The sequence below is a fragment of the Mobula hypostoma genome, chromosome 3 (assembly GCF_963921235.1).
Source record: "Mobula hypostoma chromosome 3, sMobHyp1.1, whole genome shotgun sequence".
Lineage (NCBI taxonomy): Eukaryota > Metazoa > Chordata > Chondrichthyes > Myliobatiformes > Myliobatidae > Mobula > Mobula hypostoma.
The window spans coordinates 222,406,343-222,434,008 of NC_086099.1; the positions used below are offsets into that span (position 1 = coordinate 222,406,343).

At 45.3% G+C, this 27,666-nt stretch overlaps 1 protein-coding gene across 3 annotated transcripts in view; it reads right to left on the bottom strand.

Moving 5' to 3' along the window:
* Positions 1 to 5,080: 5,080 nt before the first annotated feature.
* The window catches only part of ctdspla (CTD (carboxy-terminal domain, RNA polymerase II, polypeptide A) small phosphatase-like a), a 266,232-nt gene continuing 243,646 nt past the window's right edge, over positions 5,081 to 27,666 (bottom strand). For all 3 annotated transcript variants that reach the window (XM_063044580.1, XM_063044582.1, XM_063044581.1), the window contains 3 exons: positions 26,077 to 26,169; positions 18,618 to 18,803; positions 5,081 to 6,059 (listed from right to left, as the gene is read on the bottom strand). In XM_063044580.1, the coding sequence (XP_062900650.1) occupies positions 5,934 to 6,059; positions 18,618 to 18,803; positions 26,077 to 26,169 (405 nt within the window). In that variant the 3' untranslated portion in view covers positions 5,081 to 5,933. The remainder of the gene's footprint in view (positions 6,060 to 18,617; positions 18,804 to 26,076; positions 26,170 to 27,666) is intronic.

The following is a 27,666-nucleotide window of genomic DNA, read 5'->3' on the forward strand; positions in this document are numbered from 1 at the left end:
CACTACCACACAGTTCTGTCTGGGGGAAGGGAAAGCGGCCGAGTGGAAAGGGCGTGTGGAAGATTTCCCCTCGTCCTGTCTTGCTTGATTTTGCATAGCTACCCTCTCCTTTCTCACCCCACACCCACCCGCAATCCCCTAGGCAATCATTGAACAGGCAAGTGTCCTTCGGAGCACCTTTGGAATTGGAGGCACTGAACAGACCGTTTAAGAACACTGGATTTTGTTTTTTTAAAAAAAAAACACAACTGAAGAGCTTACATGTTTAACGATTAACAAATGCCAAAATTTGCTCTCGGACCAGCTAGCCAGCATTGCGTTCCCCACACTCTGCTGCGCTTTTTTGGGAAAAGAAAGCCACTGGGTGGTGGAGATCACCATAGAGAGTCTGTACAACTTGTGTCTTGGACAGAAGTCACTTTGTACTAACATTCATGGTTTTGGATTTTAAGGCAAGTGGTTCATTTGTTCACCAAGATTCTTAGAGAGAATGAAGATATTGGTTTGAGCCCCAACACTACTGTATTAGAAGAAAGGAGACTGACATAATTATACTCTGTAAAACAAACTAAAAAGCGATGTCTCGCTAACTGGCCATGTACGTGCCTCTTACATTGACACCATCAGATGATAAATATAGCACCAGTCAGGCAGACACACTCACACACACCTCACGAGACACACACACACACACACACACAAAACACACTCACACCTCACCAGACATACACACACACACACATCACCAGACATACATAGACACACACACACACAAAACACACTCACACCTCACCAGACATACACACACACACACACACATCACCAGACATACATAGACACACATACACCCCTCACCAGACAGACACTCTCTCAAACCAATAAACATCAATGTATACCTGGCATCACAATACAAGCTCAAAATCCAAATTTTCCTCCCAGGAAATAGAAATCAGAGATTAGAATGAGCCAGAGAGTAGGATATCAATCCTTACATACTTACATGCACATGCACGCACACACACACACAGCAGCAACAAGAGAACGTTGGCACATTTGTTTCAACTGTGACTGCACAAAGTAGGGAAAAGATTTTTCAAAAAAGAACACATTTCTGAAACTGTTTATTTACCAAAAGCAAATCACCACCCACAGAAGTGCCTACGTGTTAGGGGAGCAGCCTGGGACGTTAAGCTTAGAAAAGGGGAGTGTTTGAAGTGCTAGTGTTTGTTTAAAATAATTCTAACAATTTCCCAGCCCAGAGGAAAGTGCAAGAAGGAGAAGTACCACTGTATCACCTGGTTACACGCTATGAAGTTCAGCGCATCCCACACTTTGGTTCCAGACAATTATATACAGGAGGAATTTGCAACCTCTTCAGCAGGTGGTGGGGGAGAGGAGGGACTATTGTGGGCGATGGTGCCACAAACCCATACACCAACTTGCATCATATTGAGAGGGGTGTGTGTGTGTGCATGCCTGTGTGTACACATGTGACGTGCCCAGGGTCGGCTGGAGGTGGTTAGTGTAAAGCAGACCACAAGTACAACAGATTCTGCAGATGCTGGAAATCCAGAGCAACATACACAAAATGCCGGAAGAACTCAGCAGGTCAGGCAGCATCTATAGAAATGAATAAACAGTCAACATTTCAGACTGAGACCAATCATCAGGGCCCAAAGTGTAAAGTGGAATGCTCTATAGCGGCGGGGAACACTCTGAAATGAAGTAGTAGGACTGCCAACAGGGGAAGACCAGAAGAACAAAGCGAGCGTTAACCACACTGGTTCCATCAGACCTGAGGGGTTGGGCAAAGAGCACGAACGCCAGATAAGACGTAATACATCGCCAGTGGGGGGGGGGGTAGAGAGCTTAGTTTAATAAAAAAATACTGCCCCCATCTCCAAGAGGAACTCCAGATGGTCTCCATCTGAAAGGTCAAATGTTTGTTTGTCGAGATACAGCACAATACAGGCACATCGTGCCACCCAGCAACTCCCGATTTAACCCAGCCTAACCATGGGACAGTCTACAATGACCAATTAACCTACTAACCAGTACGTCTTTGGAGTGCGAGAGGAAACCGGAACACCCGGAGGAAACCCGTGCATTGCACAGGGAGGACATACAGACTCCTTACAGGTGACGTCGGAATTGAGCTTTGTAATAGCATCGTGCTAACCGTTACGCTACCATGTCGCGCACCCCCCACCCCCCGGTTTGCCGCTCAACCTACGGAGGTCCTCCAGATTCCGGTATCTGCAGCTTCCTGCGTCTCCTTTATCAACTGGAAAATGGGCTGACTCTGTAAACTAACGCTCACTACCAAAGGCTGCGGAGTCTGCAAGCCTCCCTCTGTCTTGGGAAGTGGGTCAGTGACAGCTTTTAAAATGGTGGGTGAGCTAAGAGGACTGCAGAGAGCAGGATGGCTAACTGGGTAAGGACACGGTCTCCACCAAGGACAATGTTGCCTGCTATGAGACAGCCTGCCGTGAATGGGCAAAGGTTATGGAGCTCTGGAGCAACACAAATAAATTGCTGGAGGAAATCAGCAAGTCAGACAGCATTCATGTGAGGAATAGAGTCGATGTTTTGGGTCAAGACCCTGAATCAGGACTGCAAAGGAAGGCGGGGAGGGGAAGGTGTACAAGCTGGCGGGTGATAGGTGAGGAAAAAGGTTGGTGGGGGAAGAGAGGATGATGTGAGAAGCTGGGAGATGATAGGTGGTAAAAGGCTGAAGGACGAATCTGATAGGAAAGTGGACTATGGGCGAAAGGGAAAGAGGAGAGGCACCAGAGGGAGGTGATGGGCAGGAGAGATGAATAGAACGAGTGAGAGTGGGAGCCAAAATGGCGAGCGCTCTCTTACCACTGGCTGGGGCAAAGTGCTGGGCTTGTACACTCTATGGTGCAGGGGCCCATGGGCCTGTAACATGCTCCATCCCAAGCCACACTCATCGCCTGTTTTTGCCATAAGGCTGTTGTTTGAACACAGCCTGCTGTTCATGAGGGCAGAACATCGCCTGCCCCATGGAACAACCGCTGGATTACCTTCCTACCACAGCGCTCGGATCCCTGGCCTCCTCCAGCTCCACCTGCCTCCCTTAGATCCTCATGTGTGGCCCACTTCACAGCCCTGCTCGCTGCCATCACTGACAAGGAGCAAAGATATTATCAGGCCTGGTGGGCCCCTGTGAACACCGACCGGCTTCTCAAAACCATCAAGCGGCACCTGGGTAGCCCTGGAATCACTAAGCTTCATGGGCCAAGTGCCAGTAAATGAGACTGCTGTAGACAAGTACCTGATTATCAGCAGGAAGATGACAGGCCAAAGTACCCAGTTCTACCACTGGACAGAGGCAAGTCGGGCCAATGGAGCTCCTGGTGTTTTGGGATCACTGCCTGTTTTTCACTTCCGCTTTTCAGAGCAGGGCACCTTTAGGGAGACAGCAACCTGGCGTGTACGCCACGTTAAACTGCGGGATGGACTGCCACACCCTCTCCATGCCATGGGACAGGGTACAAGCCAGCTGGTCTTGTTATTACAAACACCAAAGATTCAGCAGATGCTGGAAATCCAGAGCAATACACATAAAATGCTGGAGGAACTCAGCAAGTCAGGCAGCATCTGTGGAGAGGAATAAATGTTTTGGGCCAAGGCCCTTCATCAGGACTGGAAAGGAAGGGAGAAGAAGCCACAATAAGGAGGTGGGGAGTGGGGACGGTGCACAAGCTGGCAGGCGATAGCTGAAGCCAGGTGGGTGGGGGAATGAGGTAAAGTAAGAAGCTGGGAGGTGATAGGTGGAAAAGGTAAAGAGCTGGAAAAGAAGGAATCTCATAGGAGGGGAGGGTGGACCATGGAAGAAAGGAAAGGAGGAGGGGCACTGGGGGAAGTGATAGGCAGGTGAAGAGAAGAGGTGGGGGGCAGGATCAACATGGAACCCTTCCCTCACCGTCCCCCCACCTTCTTCCAGTCCAGCTGAAGGGTCTTGGCCTGAAACACTGTTTATTAATTTCCATTTATGTTGCCTGACCTGCTGAGTTCCCTCAGCATTTTAAGTGTGTTGTCTTGAGTATTAGAACAGGAGGGAATGTATACCAGTTCATCAGGGAAACGAGTAATTCCTCAATCGCGAGGCTCTGAGTAAGTTCAAGGCTGAGGAAAACCCATGGTGCTGGGAAATGAATGGGGGTGGAGGGGGTTGACTATCAGGAGTCAAGCCCAACATCAGCTCAGACACAATGCTCACAAGTTGCATACCAGGTCCCCGAGGTCAAACCATCAGGTCACTCCTGTTCCTATGAGAGGAGATTGGCAGGAAAACCTGGCTTGCCAAGAAGTGGGGCAACACAAAAGCTTCACCATCTTCTGCCCTCAGTCCCCCCACTCAACTTGAGCTTCACTAAAAGGCAAGTGCCCCCCCCCAACCAAGTTGTGCAAATACATTCGATCACACGATAAACCCCACACTGCTCTGCATGGATTGCTTCACTACGACTAAGTATTCTGATTTGATTCATGGAGAAAAGGGTCCAAGATAAAACATAAAACACTGGCGTTATCTGTGGAGATTGCATCTTAAAGACCCTGAAATCAGCACCGTACAACATGCCCCCCACTTGCAAAAACCTTTGTTCTCTCGGCTTTGCTCTCCACTTGGACTTGCTGCCCTTCAGCAGTGCAGAGAGTGAGGGGCGACCAACAACCCACTCATGGGGGCGATTAACACAGCGGATGCAAAGTCTCTCCTCCTCATCCCCACGCCTGCCCCCTCTCCCAAGTCATGGGAACTTGCAGCAGAGCTTAGAAAAACTGGAAAGCCCAGCCATAACTGTGAGTGGGGAGGCTCAGAAAGCAGTAAGATGGAGATGAGGGGGTGGGTAGTCAGAGGAAAAGCACCTGTCCTGTCTGCTGGCAGGACAGTGACATTTCCCAAATAACCGGTGACACTTGTCTAAACTCCTGCTTCCCCTTATCAAGTTATACTGCAATGGCTGCTCACAAGGTAATCTTATACGGCCCCCTATTTAAAATAGCAGTTAAAAATATTATAATTTGGTGCCATGAACTATTGTTAAGCCAATTGATGTAAAATTTAAAAGTTTAATGGCTCTGCAATCTTGTACCCAGCACTTATAATTCAATGTGTTCAGCATAAATAACAGTGCTCATAAAGACTAATGTGTTTTTTTTTCTCTCTCGTTTTAAAACATACAGTCATTAAAAGATAAAAGATCTCTGGAATATGCGGAGTACAAAAAAATTAAGTTTGCTTTTCTTTCTCGTCTAAAATTATCAATTTTTGTTTTTCAAAAAGGCACTTCATTCTGCAAAATAGGTCACAGAGTAAGGTCAGCTACTGTAGATCAGTACGACTGTCTGCATAGCAATATCTGTGAAAAGAAACCAAAGAGGAAATAAAACTTTAAAAAATATCACAGAACTGCCCGAATACTTGTTTTTGGTAGGCGGAGAGAAGGAGAAGGTTTATTCCAACTGCAGTCTGCAGTAGATTCTTTTTTCTCCTTGTTTTCCAACGTGGTATGTGTATGTGTGTGTTTTTTTTAAAGTGATAGTTGTTTCCTTTTAAAAGTCTGGTCATGTTTGACTTTCTGACGTCAGGCTTCGAGAGGCTGGACAGTCATCAATCACCATGCCCGTGGTAAGCTCATGGCAGCGAACGCTGAAGTGCTTCCCGTTTGGAGATATTTCCCACTCCTACTCCACAAGATGCAGTTCCGATCCAAGCAAGGCATTGGGTGGGGGGCAGTGGGGAGTGAAGGAAACTTCCTTATTACAAAAAAAAATTCAAAACGCTGAAAGGAGTTGGTGGGGGGGAGGAGGGGGAGGCTGTGGGTGGGATGGAAATTTAAAAAAAAATCGGGCCAAGATCAATGCAAAGAATTTGCCACGAGGACATGCCTGGAGCTCGGTCGCTACCTGCCACGGAGGTTCTGCAGCATAGTGTAAACATCTTCCTCTTTGCTCAGTCCTTCAAAGAATGGAATCAGATCATACAACTCTGTGTCCGACATGTCATCGAACCAGGACTGCACAGGCACCTGCAGAAGAGGAAAAATACTTTAAGATTTATTTTTATTTAAAGATACAGTGTGGAACAGGCCCTTCTGATCCAACAAGCCACACCATCCAGCAACCCATCTATTTAACCCTAGCCTAATCACAGGACGATTTGCAATGAACAATTAACCTACTAACTGGTACATCTTTGGACTGTGGGAGGAAACTGGAGCACCCAGAGGAAACCCACATGGTCATGGGAAGGATGCACAAACTTCTTGCAGATGGCGTCAGAACTGAACTCTGAGCTCCTTCATCCCCAGCTGGAATAGTGTCGCACTAACCACTGTGCTACCGGGGTACCTCGCTTGCATCAGCTAACTTCCTCGCCCCTGAAAAAGCCGTACCATTCACACATTTGGAATCAGGTTTACTACCACTGACAAAGGTGTTGCCTTTTTGAGACATCACCTTTTGAAGATGTCCTTATTAATGGGGAGGCTAGAGCCCACGATGGAACTGGGTGATTCGACAACTCTCTGTAGCTTTTTCCAATCCTGCACAATGGTTCCCCCATACCAGGTGGTGATGCAACCAGTGAGAACGCTCTTCTTGGTGCATCTGTAGAAATTTACTACAGTCTTTGGTGACAATAGTAATGGTCAACACTGGGACATGGATGCAGTAGGTGTTGGCCCTGAAGGGGTAAAGGTCCACCTTCTAGAAGGGTTGTAGCCCATGTGTATTATGAGGAACATCAAGACTAAATAGTATATGGGAACAGGCCCTGTGGCTCACAATATCTGCTCCAAACATGCTGAACTAAACCTCTTCTGTCTGTACATGATCAATATCTCTTCATTCATTGGTCTAACAGCCTTTTACACAACACGAATGCATCTACTTCCATTACCACCCCTGACAGATCATTCCAGGCACCCACATTTTCACCTGTCTACCTAAATTCCACTGTCATATCTATTTTCACCCCTTTCCCCAGCAACACATTCCAGGTATCTACCACTCTTTTTTAAAAAAGTTGCTTTGCACATCTTTAACCTTTCCCCTCTCACCTTAAATGCACGTCGTCTAATTTTTGACATTTCTTCCTTGGGACAAAAGAAACTGACTGCTTAACTTATCTATGCTTCTGATAATTACATAAACACTATCAGGTCTCCCCTCAGTATACTTATGTTACCGTATACCACCCCGAGATTCATTTTCTTGTAGGCATTCACAGAAAAATAAAGAAAAACAAATTTATGAAAGACTATACATAAACACTGAGTGGTGGGCTGGAGATACATCTCTATCAGAGGAGGTAAAAGGTGCTCCTTCCCTCCACTAGCCCGCAGGACACCTTTGAGCAAGGTGTAGAACCTGCCTAGCCCCTGATCAGACACGTGAAGCCATGGAAGCAGGAGAGTGGCCTTATAAGCAGCAAGTACTTATCACTAGTCCTGGTTATGCAACCACTGACACCAGACAGAGTACTGGCAATAGCACTGCACAGAAGGCGGCAATAGCAAGCCACTTCTGTAGAAAGACACTGCACAGAAGGCGGCAATAGCAAGCCACTTCTGTAGAAAAATCTGCCAAGAACAATCACGGTCATGGAAAGACTGTGATTGCCCACTTCATACGACACAGCACATAATTAAGATGATACATAAACACAGACTGACAACCAATATGCAAAAGACGACAAATTGTGCAAATAAGTAGTAAAATAGTACTGAGAACATGAGGTGTAGAGGCCTTCAAAGTGAATTGGTAGGTTGTAGAAGTAGCTCAGATTTAAGGTGAGTGAAGTTATTCACGCCAGTTCAGGAGCCAGATGGTTGAGGGGTAATAACTGTTCCTGAAACTGGTGGTGAGAGACAGAATGCTTCTGTACCTCCCACTTGAGAGTAATAGCAGGAAGAGAGCATGGTCTGGATGGTGGGGGTCCCTGATGTTGGATGCTGCTTTTTTGTGGCAGTGCTCCTTTGTAATATACCAGAGCAATTTTATTTCCACTCCCATATTTGCAAGAAATATCTGACTAGCATTCAAACCTGGGATAGTTTCCTTCAGAGGAGTCTGGAGGAAAGCTGACAACGTTTTTTGTATATTTTTAATGAAAATACCAGCAAGGGAAGTTATGCCTGGAATGTATCAATCTCTGGTTAGACCTCATCTGGAAGGTTATACTGGTTTTTGACAGCATGTGATGCTGGGAGCACAAAGAACTAAATTAGAACAAGAAAATAATAACGCAGAAGATTCAGAGGTGATTCAATTATCGTACCTAAGATGGATTAAAGAATTTAATGGGGTGAATGGAATCAAAATATCATTCATTGCTGACTTAATTGTGATCAAGGGAATGGACAACACTGTATAAATATGAGAAAAGGAGGCTGTCAGTTTATGTTAAACACAAGAGATTCTGCAGATGCTAGGAATCTTCAGAAAGGAAATCTGGACCTGATAAAGTGTCTCTGCCTGAAATGTCAACTACTTATTTGCCTCCATAGATACTGCCTGACTTGCTGAATTCCTCCAGCATTTTCTATCTATGTTACTCCCAAGGGACCATCCCATCAGACCCAATGCCCATCACTTTATTTCTCTCTAACAGCAACTTGCTCTCTCTCCAAGCCTACCCACTTCTCTTTGACTCAACACTCTCCGAGACAAAGGGGTAATTTACACCATATGGAGTAGGCCATTCAGCCCTTTTTACCGTGCTACACCATGGATTAAGATTCAGGGTTTACTTTCCCAGCAATGCCCTCAAATGCCTTGATTCCCTCCATGTTTCTGACTATCTAGCAACGTCTGTTTTGAATGAACACGTTGCTCAAGCCTCCACAGCTCTCTGATTGACAGGATAGGCTGGTGAGCCTTATATCAGAGTGTGAAAATTATTGAATATTCTCAAGTATAGGATTTAGAAACATAGAAAACCTATAGCACAATACAGGCCCTACAGGCCAAACATGTACTTACTTTAGAAATTACCCCGGGTTATCCATAGCTCTCTATTTTTCTAAGCTCCATGTACCTATCCAGGAGTCTGCTAAAAGACCCTATCGTATCCGCCTCTACCACCCTTGCTGGCAGCCCATTCCAAGCACTCACCGCTCTCTGAGTAAAAAACTTACCCTTAACATCTCCTCTGTATCTACTTCCAAGCACCTTAAAACTGTGCCCTCTCGTGTTAGCTATTTCAGCCCTGGGAAAAAGCCTCTGACTATCCACACGATCAAAGCCTCTCATCATCTTATACACCTCTATCAGGTCACCTCTCATCCTCTGTCGCTCCAAGGAGTAAAGGCCAAGTTCAATCAACCTATTCTCACAAGGCATGCTGCCCAATCCAGGCAACATCCCTATAAATTTCCTCTACACCCTTTTGATAGTTTCCACATCTTTCCTGTAGTGAGGTGACCAGAACTGAGCACAGTACTCCAAGTGGGGTCTGACTACGGTCTTATGTAGCTGTAACATTACCTCTTGGCTCTTGAACTCAATCCCACGGTTGATGAAGGCCAATGCACCGTATGCCTTCTTAACCACACAGTCAACCTGAGCAGCTGCTTTGAGTGTCCTATGGACTTGGACCCCAAGATCCCTTTGATCCTCCACACTGCCAAGAGTCTTACCATTAATACTATATTCTGCCATCATATTTGACCTACCAAAATGAACCTCCTCATACTTATCTGGGTTGAACTCCATCTGCCACTTCTCAGCCCAGTTTTGCATCCTATCATTGTCCCGCTGTAACCTCTGACAGCCCTCCACACTATCCACAACACCCCCAACCTCTGTGTCATCAGCAAATTTACATAGCCCATCCCTCCACTTCCTCATCCATGTCATTTATAAAAATCACAAGGAGTAGGGGTCCCAAAACAGATCCGAGGCACACCGCTGGTCACCATCCTCCAAGCAGAACATGACCCGTTTACAACCACTCTTTGTCTTCTGTGAGCAAGCCAATTCTGGATTCACAAAGCAAGGTCTCTTGGATCCCATGTCTCCTTGCTTTCTCAATTAGCCTTGCTGAAATCCATATACACTACATCTACAGCTCTACCTTCATCAATGTGTTTAGTCACAACCTCAAGAAGTTCAATCAGGCTTGTAAGGCACGACCTGCCTTTAACAAAGCCATGCTGACTATTCCAAATCGTATTATGCCTCTCCAAATGTTCATAAATCCTGCCTCTCAGGATCTTCTCCATCAACTTACCAATCACTGGTCTATAATTTCCTGAGCTTTCTCTATTCCCTTTTTTAAATAAGGGAACAACATCTGCAACCCTCCAATCGTCTGGAACCTCTCCTGCCCCCATTGATGATGCAAAGATCATTGCCAGAGGCTCAGCAATCTCCTCTCTCGCCTCCCACAGTAGCCTGGGGTACATCTCATCCGGTCCTGGAGACTTATCCAACTTGATGCTTTCCAAAAGTTCCAGCACATCCTCTTTCTTAATGTTTACAGCTTTTCAGTCTGCTGTAAGTCATCCCTACAAACACCTACAGATCCCTACAAGATCCTTTTCCATAGTGAATACTGAAACAAACTATTCATTAAGTACCTCTGCTACCTCCTCCAGTTCCATACACACTTTTCGACGGTCAGACTTGATTGGTCCTATTTTCTCACGTCTTATCCTTTTGCTCTTCACATACTTGTAGAATGCCTTGGGATTTTTCTTAAACCTGCTCACCAAGGCCTTCTCATGGCCCCTTCTGGCTCTCCTAATTTCATTCTTAAGCTCCTTCCTGCTAGCCTTATAATCTTCTATCTCTATCATCCAAAATGCTCTCCCACTGAGAGACCTGACACCTGATTTACTCACATCTGGAAAAGCATGAACTTATTAGAGATAGTTAACATGGCTTTGTGCAGGGAGGTCATGTCCTATGAAAAAATAATTTTTTGAGGTGTTTTTCGGGCTAATGGAAATGATTGATGAGGACAGGGCAGTGGATGTGGACTGTGGTAAAACATTTGACAAGATTCGTCATGGTAGGCTGGGATTAAGGCACATGGGATACAAGATTATTTGGTAGATTGGATTCAAAATTAACTTGGCTACAGAAGACAGAGTGTAGTGGTGGAGATGTCTCATTCTGATTAGAGGTCTACAACTAGAGAAAAGGATCTGTGCTGGAACCACTGCTGTATGTGATATACTTGGATAAGAATGTAAGTGGAATGATCTGTAAGTATTTGGACAACGCAATAATTACTGTTGTGGAAAGTGAGGGAGGTTGTCAAAGGATATATATAAGTCGGAAATGTAGGTGCAGGAATGGCGTGGGAGTTTAATTCAGATAAATGTGAAGTGATGCATTTTGAGAAGATCTGGAGAGGTGCAGAGTAAGTTTCAGACACAAAATGCTGGAGGAACTCAGTAGGCCAGGCAGCATCTATGGAAAGGTGTAAACAGGTGATGTTTCGGACCAAGACCTTTCATCAGAACTGGACAAAAAAAGAATGAGAAGTCAGAGTAAGACAGTGGGGGGGGGGTGGGGGGGTGGAGAGGAGGAAGAAGTACAAGGTGCTAATTGATACGTGAAATCAGGAGAGGGGAAGACATGAAGTAAAGAGCTGAGAAGTTGATTGGTGGAAGAGATAAACGGCTGGAGAAGAGGGAATCTGATAGGAAAAGGTAGAAGACCATGGAAGAAGGGGAATGGGGAGGAGCACCAGAGGGAAGTGATGGGCAGGTAAGAAGATAAGGTGAGAGACGAAAAGGGAAATGGGGAATGGTGGGGGGGGGGGGAGCGAGAGGTTGGGGCAATTACCAGAAGTTCGAGAAATCAACGTTCATGCCATCAGGTTAGAGACCATCGACTGACATGTTGGATTTGGAGTGTGAAGTAGAAATGAAATGGGTGGCCACCAGGAGACTCTGCTTCTTCTGGTGGATGAAGTGTAGGTGCTCGGTGAAGCAGTTCTGGACACAGCTCAGTGCATCATAGAAACCAGTCTCCCCTCTATAAATGCCATCTACACCTCGATGCCTCAGTAAAGCAGACAGCATAATTAAAGACCCCATTCACCCCAGACACACTCTCTCTCTCTATCCTATCGGGCAGAAGATACAGAAGCCTGAAAGCAGATACCCAGGCTCAAAGACCGCTTCTATCCTGCTGTTGTACGACTATCGAACAGTTCCCTCGAATGATGAGCTGGCCTCTTGACCTCACAATCTACTTTGCCATGGCCTTGCACCTTACTGTCTGCCTGCACTGCCCCTTCTCTGTAACTGTAACACTATTCTGCACTCTTATTGTTTTCCCATGTACTACCTCAAAGCACTGTTGTAATGAAATGATTTATCTGGAGGGCAGTTTTTCATTATATCTCAGTACATGTGACAATAATAAACCAAATTACCAATAAATCCTCATTAAGACTCTCAGATACAGGAGCAGAATTAGGCCATGCAGCCCATCAAGTCTGCTCTGCCATTCAATCATGGGTGATTTTTATTCCTCACAATACTATTCTCCTGCCGTCCCTCTGTAATCTTTGATGCCGTTACTAATCAAGAACTTAGCAACCTCCTCTTTAAGTATACCCAATAACTTGATCTCTACAGCCATCTGTGGCAAGGAATTCTACAGATCCATCACCCTCTAGCTAAAGAAATTCCTCCTCACCTCTGTTTTAAAGGGACGTTCTTCTATTCTGAGACTGTGCCCTCCGGTCCTTGACTCCCTCATGATAGGAAACATCCTCTCCACATCCATTCTATCTAGGCCTTTCAATCCCCTTCCTCTCATTCTTCAAAACTCCAGCGAGTACAGGCCCAGAGCCATCAAATGCTCTACATACATTAACCCTTTCATTCCTGAGATCATTAACTCGTCTATTTATTTCCGTGGTCTTATGATATCTCTCTCTATATATTCCAGCATTTCCCCTACCATTGGTCTGAGGCCTGGTCTGTAGTTTTCCCTCTGTAAGCACAGTCACATCTGCAACCCTCCCATCTAGTAGCCAATTAACCAGCATAACTTGGTCAAGTACATGGAGGGGCAGGGCTTAGAGCGATAAGGGCCAAACGCAGGAAATTGGGGCTAGCTGAGTGAGCACTATGGTCAGCCTGGACTAGATGGGCCGAAGGGCCTGTGTCCTTGCTGTATTGCTTTATAACTCTGTATAGAGAGAAATAGAAAAAACATGGTCCACCTCCGAAGACTGAACTGGCACAGTTAATACAATACACACAAAATGCTGGAGGAATTCAGCATAGCATCTATGGAAAAGAGTCTAAGTCAACGTATTGGGCTGAGACCCTCCATCAGGACTGGAGAAAAAAAGATAAGGGGAGGAAGAAACACAATAAACATCTCCTGTATAGCTGTGAGAACTAAAGTAGATTGGGACCCCGCTTCACTAAGCATTTATGCTCCATTTGCCAGAAAAATCAAGAACTCCCAGTGGCCACCCATTTTAATTCCACTTCCCATTCTAAACCCGACAGGTCAGTCCACGGCCCCCTCTACTGCCATGATGAGGCCATATTCAGGTTGGAGGAGTAACAACTTATATTCCGTCTGGGTGGCCTCCAACCTGATGGCATGAGCATCAATTTCTCAAACTTCCAGTAATACCCCCCCCACCCCACCCCCAACTCCTTCACAATTCCAATTTCCCTCTCTCACCTCATCTCTTTATCTGTCCATCACCTCCCTCTGGAGCTCCTTCCCCTTTTAGAAACATAGGAAACCTACAGCACAATACAGGCCCTTTGGCCCATAATGCTGTGCCAAATGTGTACTTACTTTAGAAATTAACTAGGGTTACCCATAGCCTTCCATTTTTCGAAGCTCCATGTACCTATCTCAGGGGTCCCCAACCTTCTTTGCACTGCGGACTGGTCGACCGGGGGGCGGGGGGGGTGGTGTTCAAGTAGGGTTGCCAACTTTCTCACTCCCAAATAAGGGACAAAAGTAGCAGTCAAATACGGGACACTTGCCTTTACCCCGGGAAAGACTCCCATGACCATGAAGCCTTGCATGGGCACCTGTGTCACCTGTGTGCGCATGCGTGACGTGCTGATTTTTTCTACAAATCGGTTTTGGCTTAATCTTCCCGATTCTGTTAAGTGAAACTACACTGTACATACACTATTTCTACTTTATATAGGCTGTGTATTTATCATATCATTCCTGCTTTTACTATATGTTAGTATTATTTTAGGTTTTATGTGTTGTTGGTATGGTTTGGTAGGTTATTTTTTGGGTCTGGAAACGCTCAAAAAAATTTCCCATATAAATTAATGGTAATTGCTTCTTCGCTTTACGCCATTTCGGCTTACGAACCATTTCATAGAAACACTCTACCTTAGCAGGGGGAAACACAGGACAAGGGTGGTCCTGTATGGGACAAACCAATTTAGCCCAATATGCGGGATGTCCCGGGTAATACGGGACAGTTGGGAATCCTATGTTTAAGTTCAACAGTGCGTGACAGGGAATGAGGAAAGGTGCAGCTGACTCATATTGTCAAATCATATCGTTTCCTCGTGGCCAGGTAGCACATGCTTTGCAGACCGGTGGCTGGGGACCACTGACCTATCTAAGAGTCTCTTAAAAGACCCTATTGTATCCGACTCCACCACTGTAGCCGCAGTCCACTCCACGCACTCACCACTCTCTGCATAAAAAAATCTCACCTCTGACGTCTCCTCTGTACCTCCTTCAATGCACCTTAAAACTGTGCCCTCTTGTGCTAGCCACTTCAGCCCTGGGAAAAAGCCTCCGACTATCCACATGATCAATGCCTCTCATTATCTTGTATACCTCCATCAGGTCACCTCTCATCCTCCTTTGCTCCAAGGAGAAAAGGCCAAGTTCACTAAATCTATTTTCATAAGGCATGCTCCCCAATCCAGGCAACATCCTTGTAAATCTCCTCTGCACCCTTTCTATAGTTTCCACATCCTTCCTGTAGTGAGGTGACCAGAACTGAGCACAGTACTCCAAGTGGGGTCTAACCACTTCCTTCTATGGCCTTCTGTCCTCACCTATCAGACTCCCCCTTCTCAAGCCATTTCTCTTTCACCAATCAACTTCCCAACTCTTTTTCACCCCTCCCCCCACTTCCTGGTTTCACCATCACCTTCTGTTTCTTCCTCCTTTTCCCCCACCTGCTAACCCCGACTCTTCATCTTTTTTTCTCCGGTCCTGAGGAAGGGTCTCAGCCCAAAATGTTGACTGTACTCTTTTCCATAGATACTGCCTGACCCGCTGAGTTCCTCCAGCATTTTGTGTGTGTTGCTCTGGATTTGCAGTATCTGCAGATCTTCTCGTTTGAGCAGCATAGTTAATGTTTAATTGCTAACAGTTAATCAGCCATGATGCAGCAAACTTAATGGAATAATGGCCCAGTCCTGCTCCTATGTCTCATGGTCTATATCAGCTCACCCCCATCCCCCACAGATCACTGTGACTAGTATGACTATAACAAAACTGCAACTGTGTCAAGTTGTGGTTACCTACCTGCATGAAAGGTATCAATAAGATTGAAAGAGTACAGAGAAGATTTACAAGAATGTTGCAAGGACTTCAGGACCCGAGTTAGAGGAAAAGTTTGGATAGGCTGGGACTTCATTCTCTGGAGTTTAGGGGAATGATGGGAGATTTGACAGAGCTATACAAAGTTCAATAGGTACATGTAACATCAGAGAAATGTATACAATATACACTTTGAAATTCTTTTTCCTCATCCATGAAAACAAAGGAGCGCCCCAAAGAATGAATGACATTTAAATGTTAGAACCCAAAGCCCCCCCCAACTCCCTCCTCCCATGCACAAGCAGCAGCAAGGCAATGGCCCCCACCAAGCACTCAAGCGTGCAGCAAAGCATCAACACGGGGGGTTTAGACATGGTAAATGCAAGCAGGCTTTTTCACGGAGGCTGAGTGAGACTGCAACCAGAGGTCATGGTCAAGGATGAAATGTTTAAGGGGAACATAAGGAGGGACTTCTTCACTCAGAGGGTGGTGAGAGTGGTGAACAAGCTGCCAGCAGAAGTGGTGGATGTGGATTCATTTTCAAGATTTAAGAGAAGTTTGGATAGGTCTATGAATAGGAGGGGGATGGAGGACTATGCCCTGGTGGCAGGTCGATGCAACTATGCAGAATAATAGTTTAGCAAGGACTAGATGGGCCGAAGGGCCTGTTCTGTGCTGTAGTGGTCTATGACCTGTAACAGAAGTGCCAGGGAAGTCAAAGGGAATGACAGATCCAGCTTTATCACCATCAAAGCCAGGGAGGTCAGTACTGTGCAACTCCTCCCCAACACCCAAGACCAATACAGAGGCATTGGAGAAGATACTTCAGGTAGAGGAACTAGGTGAAGCTTCAGAATAGAAGTACCTCTCTTTAGAACAGAGGTGAGGAGAATTTCTTTAGACAGAGGGTATTGGATCTGTGGAATTCTAAGATCTTTCAGTAACCAACTGATCAAATAATCAGCAAGGACTAATGTTCAGGAGAAATGTTATTTATTTATTTAGCAATACAGCGCGGAACAGGCCCTTTTGGCCCTTAGAGCTGCACCGCCCAGCAACCCACTTATTTAACACTAGTCCCATCACAGGGCAATTTACAATGGTCAATTAACCTACTAACTGTGGAAGGAAACCCATGTGGTCAGGAGGAGAATGTACAAACTCACTGGAATTGAATTCCCAACTCCAACACCCCGAGCGGTGATACTCGCTAACTGTGGCGCCCTGTGGCACCACGCAGTGCTTCAAACAAGCCAGATCAAAGTCGCTAGCTAAACAGTAATGTACAGTTTGCAAACTAAAAATAGCCATACACACAAAAATAGCAGTCTAGACTTTGATCAGAATCCAATGAACTTCACCAAAAGCTACTCATGGCTTCCGAGAGCAGAGTGTGGAGACATACAATAAGAAAATATACAGCTGTCCGTGATTAAAAAGAGACTGTGTGACTCAGAATCAAAATCAGGTTTAATATCACTGGCATATATCGTGAAATTTGTTGTTTTGCACATTGCAATATGTAACAATAATAATAAACTATAAAACACAATATGAAATACAAGTTAAATTAAGTACTCAACTAGTGCAAAAAACCCAAGAAAATAATGAGGTAGTGTGTGCCTTCTAGCTCCTGTACCTGCTTCCTGACGGTAGCAATGAGAAGAGGGCACATACTAAGCGATGGGAATCCTTAATGATGGACGACCCCTTCTTGCGGCATTGCATTTTGAAGGTGTTTCTAAGCTTGTGTGAAAATCGCTGTCTAGTCTGATGAACAAGTGAACTATTAAAGGCAAGGAAAAGGAAGAGTTCATTTGGCCCCTCATACCTGCTCCTCTATTTTGACAACATTATCACTGATCCTTTCAATACTAACTCCAAATCTCACTCCTTCCTTCATATCAAAGACATCCCACCACGAATACACTCAGGATGGCACAAAAGAGTAACAGTTAGCTTAGTGCAATGCTTTACACCTCCAGCTGTAAGATCGGGATTCAGTGCCCACCACTGTCTGTAAGGGGTTGGTATGCACTCCCCAAGACTGTGCGGTTTCCTCCCACATTCCAAAGCTGTACGGCTTAGGGTTAGTCAGTTAGTTAGGGTATGTTATGTTGTCACCAAAAGTGGGTCACCCCCAGCACAATCTTTGCTGACTCAAAATGACACATTTCACTGGAAGTTTTGATATACATGTGACACATAAAACTAATTTTTGACATTTTAAATCCATCTGAGAATTTATTTCTCAGGTCTGTGTCGATGGGACTAATCAGAATAGTTTGGTATGGACCAGATAGGCTGAGGGGCCTGTTTGTGCCCTGTAGTGCTATAACTCTATAATGATGTCTCCTACAAAGTTGCTGCAGCCAAGCAGCACTACATTCCACAGCCTGGTTTTTGCACTGAAATGACTCGGGGACAGAGTGCTGCTCACTCAGCCAAGGCCAGGTAAGGGCAGGCTCCACTGAGGGGCAGCTGTAAGTGCCAGATGGGGAAGTGACAGGCTTCTCAACCCAGTGATCCAGTGTGGAATCCTGGCTCAATTCTAATGAATGCTTCGTCACTAGGTATGAGAAAGGATCTGAAGATCAAGATTCAAGTTCAAGTTTAATTGTCATTCAACCATATACATGAACACTGCCGAGTGAAACAGCTTTCCTCTGGAGTCAAGGTGGAAAACACAGTACCGACAGTCACACACAGCACATTCAATTATAATGGCATAAAAACATATAGCTACAAAAATAGCCCAAGTCCCCGAGTGTCATGGCCTGTAAATTGATGGTGCGTGGATGTTCTCCTGCAGCCATGTTTCCGTAGAACAAGCCCACAGCAGCTCACCCCGTGCAAATGCAGCCAGAGAAGTGCAACCCAGCTTGTCTTCCACCAAGAGAACACTGGGGAACAGCACCAACAGGTGCTCTCTTGGTGGAAGAGGTGCTGACAGAGGTTTGGATCTGCATGGTGTGAGCATCACATGGTTGGAAGACAGGCGTGTGTTAGTTGGACCTCTGCATATCAATGAAGCAACATGCACATGATCAGAAGGGTATACTCACTGCATTTTCGGGATGGAAGATGTAGGATGCCGGCGAGTTATCCACTATAATGACTTTACTCAAGTCCCTCCCTAGCCGACTGAGATCTTTGACATAGTTCCCCCGGTGGAAAACACAGGATTCTCTGAAGAGCCTGGCCCTGAAAACTCCCCAACGATCCAGCAGGTCGGCCACAGGATCTGCATACTTTGAGAGAGAGAGGGAAAGAGCAGGCAAAACAAAGGAGTTATGGCTCAGTGACCGACATGATGCACTTCCAAACTACGATACAAAAGCAGCAGTCCAACATCTGAAGCCCATCTTCACAGCTAAAACGGCTCTGCTACAAACCATGTGTTTTATCAAAGGCAGTATTTTCCCAGCTTAACAAAAGCAACTGCTGCTGTGAGTGCTCAGATAGAAAGATCTCCAGAAGGGAATCCAAGGGACAGGGCACTGGGTGACATGGAAGGTTATGCACTGTAAAACACAGGAGCAGAATCAGGCCATTCAGTCTGTCATGTTTGCTCATTATGTAACAGTGCAAGCTTGAAGGACAAGCTCTCATCACTAATTGATTAATTTGTTGGCAGGCTTGCGAAGGGTGAGAAGTTTAAGGGAACATAAGGGGAAACCTCCTCACTCAGAGTCGTGAGGGTGTAGTGCATGTGAGCTCGATTTCAAGGTTTAAGAGAAGTTTGGATAGGTACATGAATGGTAGGAGTATGGAGGGCTATGGTCCTGGTGCAGGTCGATGGGAGTAGGCAGTTTAAACGGTTTTGGCAAGGACTAAAGGGCCTATTTCTGTACTGTACTTCTCTATGACGCTATGTTGATCTAAAAACAGATAATCTAAATATTATTTTACTTGGGTACTCAATGTAAACTGTTAAACTTGCAAGTGAGTTAAATCATTTGTGAAGCATTCTCCTGTTGACTGGGCTAAAAAGAAAGGAGGGGAATACAATGAGCATTGAGGTTATGCGAGATAGTACGGTCAGTAAAACGGATGTGGAATCTTTTGAGAGGGTGCAGATGAGATTTACCAGGATGTTGCCTAGACTAGAGAGCGTGTCCTATGAGGAAAGGTTGAGTGAACTAGGGCTCTTTTCTCCAGAGAATAGGAGCATGGGAGGTGACTTGATAGAAGTGTACATGATGATAAAAGGCATAGATAGTGGGCATCCAAAGTCTGTTTCCTAGGGTGACAATGGCTAATATGATTAGACTGATCTTCAAGTAGGTTAAAAGTTCGACCAAAGGGCCTACAGTGCTGTAGAGCTTTATGTTCTAATGTCATGATGTTCACTTTTCCACCAGCTGTATTGCAGCACAAGGAGTTCAGTCAGCTAGCCCACTGTCTACCTGTCAGCCGATTTGACGGAGCTTTTTGATTTCTCTGCACCCGTTCTTCACTGCCTTCCTGCAAGGCACAGGCACTAGTGGAACAAACAGTGGGCAGCATTTCTAAGAGTGGGTTGTGGTTTGAGTGGGCTAAATATGACCACTGCATCCATGCTGGCTGTAAAAGCGCTCCCCAGCCTAACCTCCCCTGTCTGTACCTCATGGCTCTTCAGGTGTACGTAGAACACGGAGGTGTACGGCACAGGGACAGTGTACGTAGAACACGGAAGTGTACATAGAACACGGAGGTGTACGGCACAGGGACAGTGTACGTAGAACACGGAAGTGTACGGCACAAGGACAGCGTACGTAGAACACGGAAGTGTACGGCACAGGGACAGCGTACGTAGAACACGGAGGTGTACGGCACAGGGACAGTGTACATAGAACACGGAGGTGTACAGCACAGGGACAGCGTACGTAGAACACGGAGGTGTACGGCACAGGGACAGTGTACATAGAACACGGAGGTGTACAGCACAGGGACAGTGTACGTAGAACACGGAGGTGTACGGCACAGGGACAGTGTACGTAGAACACGGAAGTGTACATAGAACACGGAGGTGTACGGCACAGGGACAGTGTACGTAGAACACGGAGGTGTACAGCACAGGGACAGTGTACGTAGAACACGGAAGTGTACGGCACAGGGACAGTGTACGTAGAACACGGAGGTGTACAGCACAGGGACAGTGTACGTAGAACACGGAAGTGTACGGCACAAGGACAGCGTACGTAGAACACGGAAGTGTACGGCACAGGGACAGTGTACGTGGAACACGCACAGTGACAGTGTATGTAGAACACGGGAGTGTACGTAGAACACGGAAGTGTACGGCACAGCGACAGCGTACGTAGAACACGGAAGTGTACGGCACAAGGACAGCGTACGTAGAACACGGAGGTGTACGGCACAGGGACAGTGTACATAGAACACGGAGGTGTACAGCACAGGGACAGCGTACGTAGAACACGGAGGTGTACGGCACAGGGACAGTGTACATAGAACACGGAGGTGTACAGCACAGGGACAGTGTACGTAGAACACGGAGGTGTACGGCACAGGGACAGTGTACGTAGAACACGGAAGTGTACATAGAACACGGAGGTGTACGGCACAGGGACAGTGTACGTAGAACACGGAGGTGTACAGCACAGGGACAGTGTACGTAGAACACGGAAGTGTACGGCACAGGGACAGTGTACGTAGAACACGGAAGTGTACGGCACAGGGACAGTGTACGTGGAACACGCACAGTGACAGTGTATGTAGAACACGGGAGTGTACGTAGAACACGGAAGTGTACGGCACAGCGACAGCGTACGTAGAACACGGAAGTGTACGGCACAAGGACAGCGTACGTAGAACACGGAAGTGTACGGCACAGGGACAGCGTACATAGAACACGGAGGTGTACGGCACAGGGACAGTGTACGTGGAACACGCACAGTGACAGTGTATGTAGAACACGGGAGTGTACGTAGAACACGGAAGTGTACGGCACAGCGACAGCGTACGTAGAACACGGAAGTGTACGGCACAAGGACAGCGTACGTAGAACACGGAAGTGTACGGCACAGGGACAGCGTACATAGAACACGGAGGTGTACAGCACAGTGACAGGACCTTCGGCCCACTGTGCCTATACTGACTGCCAAAATGCGATAAGAATTTCTGTCCTTAACCTTCTTTCAGAGACAGAGGTTCACACACCTACCACACTCTGGCTTTCTCCTCTCTACCTGTTCTCTCCACCACCCTATGTGGCTTCAGACACTGAAGGGAAATGGGTCCTATATTTTTATATTATTTACAGATACAGCATGGAACTGGCCCTTCAGGCCCAACAAGTTGCAGCATCCAGCAACCCGTCTGTCTAACCCTAGCCTAATCACAACAATTTGCAGTGACCAATTCAAATAGCCAGTACGCCTTTGGACTGTGGGAGGAAACCGGAGCACTGGAGAGAATCCATGCAGTCACGGGGAGAATGTGAACATTCCTTACAGATAGTATAGTGCCAGGACTGAACCCCATACTCCGGAACGTCCCAAGCTGTAACAGCATCACAGCAACCGCTACACTACTGTGCCACCAACGCTCCATCTAGGTCCTCATCATCTTATACAACTGAGTGGTCTCACTTCAGTTGCAAAGAAAATAAACATCTAATCTTTAATCGAGCTTCAGTCATCCTCAAAAATCATTGCACTGTCTGCAGTGTGGTCATGTCTTTCATGCAAGTGGTAATCAGAAATGCACAAGGCACTGTGGTTCAAACTAGTGTTGAGTAACGTCTCTCTTTATGTTCTATACCTTAATTATTAAAAAGAAATCATCCATCCTGCCTACATCATCTTGAATATTAGGTAGTGAATCTCTAGCATTCTTCAACCCCTAGGGTGCTGGAGGCCAGATCTAACCAGTATGGACGTATGGGGCGCCACAGTAGAGCAACACTATTACCGCTCGAGGCACTGGAGTTTGGAATTCAATTTGGACATCCGCTGTAAGAAGTCTCTGTACATTCTCCCCGTGACGGTGCATGTTTCCTCCAGGTGCTCTGGTTTCCTCCCACAGTCCAAAGATTTAACTGTCTGCATTAGGCTAGGAATAAATGTGTGGGTTGTTGAGCGACGCGGCTCTATGAGCCGGAAGGGCTTGTTTCACGTTGTATCGCAAAATAAATAATAAATACTTGAGGAGGAGATATTTAAAAGATTGAGGAATTGAGGGCTATAGAGAACTGGCACAGAAGAGGAGCTAAGGCTAGCATAGATTAGCCGTGAGCATATTGGCAAGTTCGACTGGCCAGGTGACCTACTCCTTCTCCCATTCCCCTGTGTTCTTATGCTCACTTTATGAACCTGTTGGCCTTTAAGCAGAGTTCAGCTGTTCCATATCATTCAGTCTCAGCTTTCCCAGCAACTAGATATTTCTCTTCTCTGCTGGACATTCCCACATACAGTACCTCACAATTCTCTGGAATAAGTTTCATTTAGAACCAGAGGGTAGCGAATCCATAACATTCATTGCCAAAGATGACTGTGGAGGTCAAGTCACTGTCTATATTTAAAGCTCAGTTTGATAGGTTCTGGATTTGTGAAGATGTCAAAGATTACAGGGAATGGGGAGAATGGAGTTGAGAGGGAAAATAAATCAGCCATGATAGAATGGTGAAGCAGACTCAATGGGCCAAATGGCCCCAGTCTGTTCCAATGTCTCATAGTATTACTTCTTGCTGAAATAGCTAGACCATTTAAATCTTCTCACAGGGTGGTTTTTCTTCCCTGTATTAACCATGTGGCAACTGTTAGTTACATCTGCAAACTCTTTTGTCTGCTATCAGTTCATTTACATGCTTTGCATTGCCTGGGTGATAAACATTGAGACAGGAGCAGATCTTCACCCTGAACTGGGGATGGTATCCCACTCCCCACCCTCCCCCTCCAACACACACAGACACGTTGATACTGGAACCTGCTGCTAGTGGAGGTGTTGCAATCAAGTATCAGATAAAAATCACTATGTTTAAGAAGCATTTAGACAGACAGCTATAAACACAAGAGGTTCTGGAAATCCAGAGCCACACGCACAACAAGTCAGGCAGCATCAATGGAGAGGAATGAACAGTCAACATTTCGTGCTGAGATCCCTCATCAGGATGAGTTCTGATGAAGGGTCTCAACCCAAAATATCAACTGTTTATTCATCTCCATACTGTAGATGCTACCTGACCTGTTTAGAAGACATACACTTAAATAGGCCAAGCATAGAAGGACATGGTCCCTAGTGCAGCCTAATGGAATTAACGTAGATGGGCAAGGATGGCATGGACTTTGTGGGCCGATGAACCTGTTTTGGTGCTGTACTCCTACGCCGATGTGTAGGAGCTCTGATTTGACACTGAGTGCAACCATAGGTCCAGTGACATTAGCCAGAATTTCAGCCTATATTGACCCCTAGTGGTAAGGTCTCAATGAAGCACCCACTTCAATATCAGCATGTGTTCAAATCACAAAATTAGTGGGACGATTATTTGTTTGGTTCACGGTGCAAAACGCCACACATTCGTTCTCTGTTCAGTTTCCCTCCCCGCTTCCTAGAAATGACATGGCCCATGGGGACTGTTGCAGAATCAGGTTTACTATCACTGACGTATGTCATGAAATTTATTGTTTTGCAGCAGCAGTGCAGTACAATATGTAAAATATACTACAAATTTTAATTACAGAAAAAATAAAGCAAAAAAAAGTGAAGTAGTTGTTGATGGGTTCATGCCCGTTCAGAAATCTGATGGTGGAAGAAAATAAGCTGATGTTAGATCTTTTCTCCATCCTTTTCTTCTGCTGGATGACAGGTTGATAAGGAAGCTCACGCAATGGCGATATAAAGCTGCGACAAGTCTGAAGATGTGTGCCATAACCAAGGTTGTAACTGTATGAGGAGCAGACAGGAAAAAGCGAACGTACAGTGGCAATGAATGGTGCGGAAATGAATTTGGTCTCAAGGGGACAATGAAGGTGGTACATCTTTTAGAGAGCTTACAACATAGAGAGCTGCCCAGCTAGTCTGTGTTGGTGTTTACAGACAATCCAAAACCCCTCACCTGCTAATATTTCCTTCTGTTAAATACTCTACAGCTCATTCAGATCGCTGCTGTTAAGACTTCTAACTAAAACCCAGATGAGGGAGGATATCAATCCTGTCCTAGCTACTCTGCACTGGGTTCCAATATCACTTAGAATTTAATTTAAAGTTCTCTTACTTGCTTTTAAAGCTCTTAATGGTCTGGGACTGGAGAATCGTTTTTGTTTTATAATCCTGCTTCAGCTCTCAGGTATTCATCCGTTGGTGTCTTAGGTTTAAACAATCACCCTCAAAAGATAATTGGGAGGCCTACTTTTTTTTTAACTAAACTCTCGATACCTAAAACTATAAGGGATGCAGACTCAGTTGACACTTTTAAGTGCCAGCTCAACACCTATTTATTTAACCTTGCTTTTAACTAATAGCTTCTTGTCTTTCATTTTCATGTTTATTTTTATTTTCAATTTTGTACTTTTACTCCACTGTAAAGCACTTTGAACTACATCATCTGTACAAGAAGTGCTCTACAAATGTTATTATGGTGATTATTCTCCCAGCTCCAATATTACTTCCCCTTCAGATGCTTCCACCAAACTCACCTCAATTACCTCAGGTTACAAATGGTTTCTCTCAAATTCCTTAACACAAGAGACTGCAGATGCTGAAAATCCTGAACAACACACAAAGTGCCAAAGGAACTCTCAGCAGATCAGGCAGCATCTATGGAGATGAATAAATAGTTGATGTTGCCACCTGCTGAGTTGCTCTCAAATGCCTCGATGGACTTATAAGCAATCATTTTGGAATATGGTTGATAGTTCCTAACTCTTGCTGATGGAGTTGGCTTGAGATGAAATCCAAATGCAGGGTACTGATACACACTGGTGCAGTGCTGCTTTCTGGCTGGACAAAATGGGCTTCAATTGAACAGCCCAGTTCGGCTGCTCTGATTAAGGACCAGGGTTATTCAATCCTTGTGCAGCAAGCCTAATGTATTAATGGTGATTCTGGACACATTAACACATTTAAAAGATGGGAAGAATCAAATATTTATCTTTGCTAACTGCACAAGCTTTGTAGTTACACAACTATTTTCCTACGCTCTCTGCAGTTCTAAGCTGCTGGATGAGATTGGCAAATCTAGCTACAGAGCTGCTGGAATAAAAGACACCCACAAATTTAGTGTAACCATGGCAACACACAAGGCTCTTGAAAAGGCCACACAGGCAAAGCCAAGGACCCTGGTAACGGCATTGCCATGGATGGGGAAAAACTTACCCGTGTTATAGCCATCGCGCAACAGTGAGAAAAAAAACACACACACATACAAGGAAAATAGAAACAAAGTGGAAAAAAAGGTTAAATCAGCAAACAAACTTCAGAAATATGTATTTTTAAATTCATGAACATGTTAAACAATCTATTAGTTTCCTGATTCACACAAATGCAGAGGGGTAGGATATTGTTGCTGCATTGCATCCTCACCTTGGCTAGACTGGCTGTGAAGAGAACACATTCGAAGAGCTGCCCCATCTTTTGAAGGAATAGGTCGACATGCGGCCTTTTCAACACATAAACCTGTGAATATAAACCAGAATACATAAACCAATACATCACTGCCACATCTCTCCACACCATGGGAGATCTACAGGAGGCATTGCTTCAAGAAAGCAACATCCACCATCCAGGTCATGCCATCTTCTTGCAGCTAAAATTGGTACAGAAACCTGAAGCCCCACAACAGGAGGTTCAGGAACAGTTACTTCCCTTCAACCACGCAGTTCCTGAACCAACCGGCAGAACAGTTTAGCAACCTTATGGATGTTTTGCAAAGAAAAAGCATTTCAGGATGTATATTGTATATATTTCTCTGACATTAAACTTGACCTTTGAAACTATTGCACTAAAATTAACTTTTTTGTTCCAATTGTATTCTCTCTTATAAAAGTTGTGTGATAATCTATGCATTTCCTGTGAATACAGTGTATCTGATGCTCTGTGCCTGTGATGCTGCTGTAAGTACATTTTTCATTGCACCTGTGCAGATAACAATAAACTCAACCACCGAATGCATGGAACAGGCAAGGTCAAGGACTTAAACAAGCTAACTCCAGTATAGTTGTCCATTTACCTGAAAAGTTGTAACATAACACTGTGCTTTCATGCCAGCTGACCCATCAGTTGAACATAGATCAAAATGTTGTATGTTACCAGCAGCTTCCACACCACGGTGAGGAAACTGCACTGCAGTGCACAGGAAAGCTTCACAACGGGTAAAACTGCTCAGCACATCACCGACACCAGCCTACCCACCATCAAGGATGGGAAGGTGCCAGCAAAGGGCCAGTAACATCATGAAGGATCGCACCCATCCTTCTCATGGACCGTAAGTCCCACTCCCATCAGGGTGGAGGCTAGGTAGCATCCACACCAGGATCACCAGGCTCAAAAGAACAGTTGCTTTCCTCAAGCAGTACGACTGATCAACACCTCCACCCACTAACCCACCCCTCCACACCCCCAACCACCACTACTTTATCATTTCCTGTTAGTCATCTTATGTACAGACATTCTTGTGCCTAGTGTCACTTTATGGACATACAATCTATCTAAGTACGTAAGCTATCTTATGCATTAATATTTATTGTGTGTTTTATTATTATTGCATTCTTTATCTTATTAGTTTCTTTTTGTGCTGCATTGGATCTCTTTTACACTTGCATACTGGAAATGACATTAAACAATCTTGAATCATGAAAATGCCAGAGGAACTCAGCAGCTCAGGCAGCATCTATGTAAAAGAATAAACAATTGACTTTTTGGGCTGAGACACTTCATCAAGACCTTCCTGATGTTGAAAAGTGAGGTGGAAAATCTAGTCAGGTGGAAGAAGGCAGCATACATGAGGTTTAGGAAGCAAGGATCAGATGGGTCTATTGAGGAATATAGGGCAGCAAAAAAGGAACTTAATAAGGGGCTGAGAAGAGCAAGAAGGGGGCATGACAAGGCCTTGGCGAATAGGGTAAAGGAAAACCCCAAGGCATTCTTCAATTATGTGAAGAACAAAATGATGAC